Here is a 7,098-nt window from a genome sequence, read left to right as displayed (position 1 = left end):
AAATATGTTTCAAGAACACTATTTTAAAAGGTCCTTACTAGTGTCCATCACATACAATTTCAAGAAAAACCGATTTCCAGCGGCGTTCTTCAAGGACACATATCTCCATAGGAAGGGACTGTACGAAAAAATTTTATAGGAACTTGTCATCTTATTTTTTTCGTGTTCTATCTGATCTGTTCTATCACCCGACACATTTCCCACTTATTCCCGGTATAATACCGCTTACTTTTTTATTAAAAATAAATTGCAGGTAATAATAGTATTTCTACTGCATATCCTAACCTTAAGGATTCATTTGTTCAAGATTAGTGTGTGACAGGACATCGTTGTAATATAATTTTGTCGACCGGTCAAACTATTGATATTCACAATGTAGGTAATAAAATTATTTTGATTTTAGATACAATTTATACAGAAAGATACATGGGTCTTCCGACCCCAGAAGACAATGAAATCGGATATAACAACACAGATGTAACTAGGGAAGCGGAAGCCTTTAGAGGAAGGCGGTATTTCATAATTCACGGCAATGCTGATGATAACGTTCACTACCAAAACGCCATGGCATTGGTAAAGGCCCTCGAACATGCAGATGTCGATTTCCGACAGCAGGTAAGGCTCTCTTAAAAATGATTTGCTAAAACCAACAAAGACAAACCTTGTTAGAAATGATGTTATGAAATAACAGTTTATTTTCAAAACATTGAAAATTAAATATACAGTGTGTCTCCGTATGGGGTATCTCATTCTTGTAAACTTTTTTATTGTTGATTTTTTGGGAAAAAAATATTTTTGATACAAAGATAAGAAAACTCTTATCAAGAATAACGTTTTCTCGAAAAATCAACAATAAAAAAGTTTACAAGAGTGCGCTACCCTACTCGAAGACACACTGTATAGACAGTCATAATAATCATTCAACCCCCCTCACCTTTTTTACCTTTCTGTCAACAGTCAACTATTTTTTTATATATCTCCTACAAATATAAAAAAAGATCTGGTGANTGCCACCTGAGTATTTTCAAAGACGCCGCAGTAAAACGAATAAACAGGTGCAAAAAACGATCAAACCATCAGGGTTTTAGGTACTGAAATCTACGAAAATACTCACTTTTTATATATAACACCACATGTAAATATTCTTATAACATTTACTTGTTTAGTCCTATATATAAAATTGTTTACTTTTATTTATAAATACATGAAAATAATTCTTAAAATGTGGGATTACAGCAAACGCATATTTTACAAACGCTTTTTTTAGTTATTATTTTATTTGAGTAAATTTAAATAGAAACAATGAATAAACATCAAGGATTTTATTTTTGTGCTTACTTTTGTTCTACACGTTTTACTTTTCAAAATTTCAGTCCTTAAAAACGCCAGAAAATTGACTATTTCTTGGCCAGGGATATGGCCACCTTAAAGAATGCGATTTAATTTTGAAACACTATACATTGTCTTATAAAAAAATAAGTCAAGCGTTGATCACAGATTCTTTGGGTAAAACAAAAATTTTATGAATAACTTTGCTGTTTTTTAAATAGTCAGCTTATGCAGACGCATTTTTTATTTTTATTTTTTATGGTCCAAAAAAATAGAATTATGAACGGGGGAACATTTTCCTATGCAACTGTAATTCTGACACCCTGTATTTTCACCCAAATATTCTGAAAATAACGGCTTAACCTACTTTTTTGTAACATCCTGTATATAAGTTAACATTCACTGAGCTCCTAGGTCCATGCCACGACATATATTCTTTGACTCACGTATTACTTGATCTATATTTGCACCTATTATTATGTTTATCTTTCAGAGTTATCCAGATGAGAATCATTCCTTAACATATGTGAGCAGGCATCTTTATCACACAATAGATAAATTTTTTGCCAGATGTTTCGATATTGAAGATCCTCCGTTTACAGTATGGCACAAAAAGGAGAGCTTCTAGTCATATAAACAGTACAAAGAAGTGCAATTGTGATTTCAACAAAAGAAATTATCAGTAATTTATAAAATATTTTTGTTAAATAGTGTTATAAAAACAAATAAAATGTAATAGATAATTTTATTTCGTTACCTATATCTCGTAAAAGTGAATACAATAAATGCAATATATACCAATAAATATAAAAAAATATAAAACCATACTCAGCATGGTATCATCATAATAGGTTAAGAATTTTTAAAGCATAATACCTGGGATTAACTAGGATCTCTAATCAGTTTGTATAATATGTACCTACAAACTTTATATACTTAGAGAGCTATTTTCTACTCAATACGTCAATATTTAAATGTTATTTATGATGTATTCTGGCTTAAACGATGATTTTGATTTTCACAAGTCCTTTCGTGATGCGACTAATAAATTTTTTCTATTTCGTCCAAGGAAGGAAATTAAGTCTACATACAGGGAGATTCAGAACTTATCCAAAAAAAAAAAATGTTTTGAATCTACAGGGGACTCTTATAAATACAATTAAAAAAAAATCAAAAAGGGCAGTTCGAAAATGATTTAAAAATATACTTCTTCGCGGCACTGGAAACTGGTCCACTGTAAAACCTGACTTCGCACATTGCGACCGGCATGGCGGTGTGATAAAAAACGGACAAAAACTTTCGCAAGGAAAGAAATAAATAGAATTTTATAGCACCTATTTTATATCGGCAAATTCAACTGCATTTGCCTTTATTAATTAATTTGTGTTTTTAAATAATAAAATCATTTGACATACCCGATGTTACAACAACAATTATTCAAAATAACTATTGTAAACACCACAGATAACAGGTAAACACTATCGCAACGACGATTGCAAAATCGGATTTCAGTATTAGGAGTCGCTGAGGCCACGTGGCTCTCCACGCGTTTTGCGAATGACGCTAGAAACTTCAGCTGTCCAGCTATGTAGTGGTTGAATGTACTATAACTTCAATAATTTTTTCCTCGTAAACTATAAGGATTTTACAAAATTTTTTTTTACGATATTGACTCCATTTCTCATGCCCCATCTATTCCCAAAATTTTTTGAATAAGTTGTGAATCACCCTGTATGTTTCTGATTTTGGCTACTAAAGTTTGTGTCGCTTTTTCATATCATAAATGATATATCATAAATTAGATGCGAGTATAAATATTTGTTAAAATCAAGTTCTATATTTTTAATTACGTATTTTTCAAGTGATCCAAATAATTCTCCCATCACACTAGTTTGAAAAGGCTAAGACTAGACTACTAGACTAGTTAGACTAGCTAGACAGACTAAGAAATTAAAAAAAAAACGTTAATTTCGTACAATTTCAAATTTACTAAGTGTCTGAATCGTAACAAATTGCTTTAATCTATAAATTTCTGCTTTCAGTATCATTAGATATAGTTAGGGCTTCTACACAGGGTGTCCAGAAAATAGTGAACAATCTCTTAAATTTGCGTAGAATTAGATTTATTTTCTTCAAGCTCACCCTGTAGAGATATTAGCTGTTCAAGTCGATAGATGAAAATCGATTTTTCGGCATAATTTTGTAATGTATTAAATTTACAGAGTTACTTTGGGGTTAAGGAGACAGATCTCCTTTCGCAGTGTTAACCTCATATATACTTCCTTTTTAACCACCTTTTAAGATTCTGATGCTCTTTCAAGCGAAAATTGCTCGGAAAAAGGTGCAATTGTTTTATCGAGTAGTCAACTGTTTTCAAGGAGAAAATACTGAACGAAATTAAGTATAGTCTTTCCGATCTCAATTGAGGAACCAAGAGGTCGGCAGTATGTACCAGGTTCAGTCGCTGACGCAGCAACTCATCATTGAAATATTTGTAAAGCTTGNAAAATTTAGCTGTGTATACCAAATTTCATTCATTTATCACAACGCGATTGAGAGATATTGCAAAAAAATGATTTCCATTCCTCCCTCTTCAATGGGTCCCTGTGCCCTTAGGAAGCATTTCCGGACCCATGTTCATATGAACTTTTTTACTTAGTTTTGATCATAGAATCGGCCTGTTCAGGGTTGGCAGCTAATTATGAGACACCCTGTATAACGATTATACAGAGTGTCCCATAAGTACATTATCAAAAAGGTACTGCGACATTCTTTGGCTTAAAAAACGCGATTTGACCTAACTTCCATTAAGAAAAAATGCCTGGCTCCTTTGCTATTGACTATCAAAGTTCTTGAAATAAAATATGTTTTTTTTATTATCTGGAGAATGTTATGATAGATTTTAATGAAACTTGCTGTGGATTTGTTCCTAAGTAAGACTCATGTTTTGATGAAACAACCGCGTCCATCCGCCTTGGGCTAGTGGTAAATTCTTGAGCGTCTTGGTACAAGAATTACCAGAACATTTTATTTGGTCGCTGGAATCAATTCATTTTATTTTTATTGATGCATCAGCACTTATTCGAGATTTTCGTGCTCTTGGTAAAATCTTGTAGCATTCATAGTTTTTACGCAATTTTTTTTTTCAATTTTAGACAATCGTTATCACTACTACTCAAGTACAACAACTACTCGCTACTATCGTAGTAAGCGATGATGTCATCTTATAATAAATGAATTGTCAATCAATTCGTTTCGAATGGCGTTTTCTAATGAAGAGATGACCGACTGATCAAAGTCTTTGGGTTTTGCGAAGACAACTTGGGTGGGAGTGTACGCGTCTACGCGGCGCGATACCCAAATCGACAGGTTCCAGATTACCGATTTACATGGATTGAAATGAGTTTGCGGGAGATTGATCAATTTGGTGTTCGAGCCGTTGACCGTGTGGGTCGTCCTCAAGTACAAAATGCAGCCGTTGAGGGAGACGTTTTAAATAGGGTCGCTGAAGATCCAAATATCAGTACTCGCCGTCTGGCAGTGGAATTTGGAGTACCAAAAAGTACAATTAATCGAATCATAAGATAGCAGCTCCTCCATCCTTATCATGCGACGTCTTTTCAGGAGCTTTTATCACACCATTTTGAGAGAAGACTTTAATTTTGCCCCTTTATTTAAGGAGCGCGGGCACGTGATCCAAATTTCACCAGCCGAATTTTATTCACTGATGAAGCTAGTTTTACCAGAAGTAGTATCTTTAATTCACGTAATTTATACCATTACGCAGAAGAAATCCCACATGCGAGGCGTATTTACCACTTTCAGGTGGAATTTCCAATAAATGTTTGGGCCGGGATCATCGGTGACATCCTTATGGGTCTTTATGTCATGCCGCGCCACTTGAATAGCGAAAATGATTTCAATTTTCTAACGAATACCTTTCCGGTTCTAATGGAAGATGTCCCTCTTGATCTTCGTGCTCCTCCGCACTTTAGTGCAAATGTATGTAACTGCACATTTAAATAATACTTATGTTCCTGCCGAATGGTCCCTCAGGTCCCCCAGGTCCCCCGACTTAACGCCGTTAGATTTTTTTCTATGGGGAGCCTTGAAGAATAAAGTTTACGCTACTCCTGTGTAATCTCAGGAAGAATTATTGCGTAGGATTCAAAACGAGGCGGACGTAATACGGAATGATCCAAAAACGTTGAGGAGGGCTCAATTCAATTTCAATCGAAGGATCCAGCTATGCATCCAAGAAAATGGGGGCATATCGAACATGTCTTGTAATTCCACCATCATCTATCGTATCTATGTAACTATCATCCAGTTTCAATAAAGAGAATTATGTCTTTCCTAAGTACGTCTTTAGATTTTTTTAATGTTAACAATAAATAACTCTAATGAAGTAAAATGATATTCAATCCGTCGCATTGCGACAGACTTTAAAATTGTGTCCATTTTACTTTCAATATTGATATCCTAGGTAAAAGAATTGTCTATTATTATTAGAGAAACCTGCTTCTTGTAAAAGAACAGAATTACTCCGATACATCTAAAATTGTTAAGTCGCAATGAAACAGAAAATATTTTTTTGCGTAAAAATTATGAATGCTACAAAATTTTACCAAGATATGTACTAGGATAGTAGTGATTGTAGTGAGTATTTATTCTACTTGAGTAGTAGTGATAATGATTGTCTAAAATTGAAAACATTTTTTTGCGTAAAAACTATGAATGCTACAAGATTTTACAAAGAGCACGAAAATCTCGAAAAAGGACTGATACATCAATAAAAATAAAATGAATTGATTTCAGCGACCAAATAAAAAGTTCTGGTAATTCTTGTATCAAGACAAATAAGATCCACTTCTTATTTGTGGAAGGGCGAAATGGACGGTGTCTATTAGACGCCTTCATTATAGCCATCTTTCTCTATCGCACGGATTTCTATGACTTACTTTATCGCTCTCACGTAACGGCGGATGAACCTTGGGGACTTTCCGACCCTGTATAATGATGTAACAAAAGCCGGGACGCGTAGCAATTTATTTGTTAGTTCAGGGAACGGATGGGCCAAAAAGTAAAATATTTCAGTCAACATTAATTTTATTGAAAAATTAATAATTTTCAAGTAGGTTTAGCGACGCCACAAGGCCGTCCTGCTTAAAAGGACCCATGAAATTTAGCAGTATTTTTTTAACAAGTTCACTTAGACCGTCGGGGCCATGTGTTGAGCATCTGGTATAAAGAGAAAAATCGATATTTCTAATAACGCGCGAAATGCATTCCAAAGAACGTAGGAATTCCAAGAATAAGTTGTTAGAAGTTGCCAGAAAAATAATAATAGATCAAATAGCTGGTTTTTAGGCGGATTTTCCAAGCTATAAGAATAGATTAAATGAGATTGACTAATTCGTCCCGTATTGCTACATGGAGTCACTAGAGGAAGGCTAGGGTTACTTGTAAGTCCAGTTAGTCACCGAATTATTTATATAAATGTAAATTGAGTCCATTAGATAACTATTAACATGGCATAATTATGCCAAAGCGTCCCTATATTTAGGGTTCCCGCCAGTAAGATAAGAATAGAAACGTCTGGTCAGTTTTTCCTTGCGTTCCACATCGAGGAGTCTACTTAGTTTTAGAGTCTCGGGTTAATTTAATAATGGATAGTCATTCCAAATTTTACTATGGATCGCGCATTCCCTGAATCTCGGTATGCTGTCGCGTGTCAATAAATTAATTAATAATGTTGTTCGAGCCCGT

At 34.2% G+C, this 7,098-nt stretch overlaps 1 protein-coding gene across 1 annotated transcript; it reads left to right on the top strand.

Moving 5' to 3' along the window:
- The first annotated feature begins 396 nt into the window (after positions 1-396).
- On the top strand, positions 397-2,077 carry LOC108916413 (venom dipeptidyl peptidase 4-like). The gene is made up of 2 exons (XM_018722661.2): positions 397-615; positions 1,823-2,077. Exons 1-2 carry the CDS (start codon positions 427-429, stop codon positions 1,955-1,957), a joined length of 324 nt encoding a protein of 107 aa, XP_018578177.1. The 5' UTR covers positions 397-426; the 3' UTR covers positions 1,958-2,077.
- Positions 2,078-7,098: the final 5,021 nt, after the last annotated feature.

Source organism: Anoplophora glabripennis, unplaced genomic scaffold (assembly GCF_000390285.2).
Source record: "Anoplophora glabripennis isolate ALB-LARVAE unplaced genomic scaffold, Agla_2.0 scaffold3348, whole genome shotgun sequence".
Classification (NCBI taxonomy): Eukaryota; Metazoa; Arthropoda; class Insecta; order Coleoptera; family Cerambycidae; genus Anoplophora; species Anoplophora glabripennis.
The sequence above is the reverse complement of the archived record's forward strand: the minus strand, read 5'-3'. Positions and strand labels throughout refer to the sequence as shown.

Bases quoted from the DNA above. Each gene is read 5' to 3' on its own strand.
- LOC108916413 (XM_018722661.2), top strand. From the start codon at position 427: ATGGGTCTTCCGACCCCAGAAGACAATGAAATCGGATATAACAACACA. The intron at 616-1,822 runs GTAAGGCTCTCT...TTTATCTTTCAG, and splicing joins ATGTCGATTTCCGACAGCAG to AGTTATCCAGATGAGAATCA.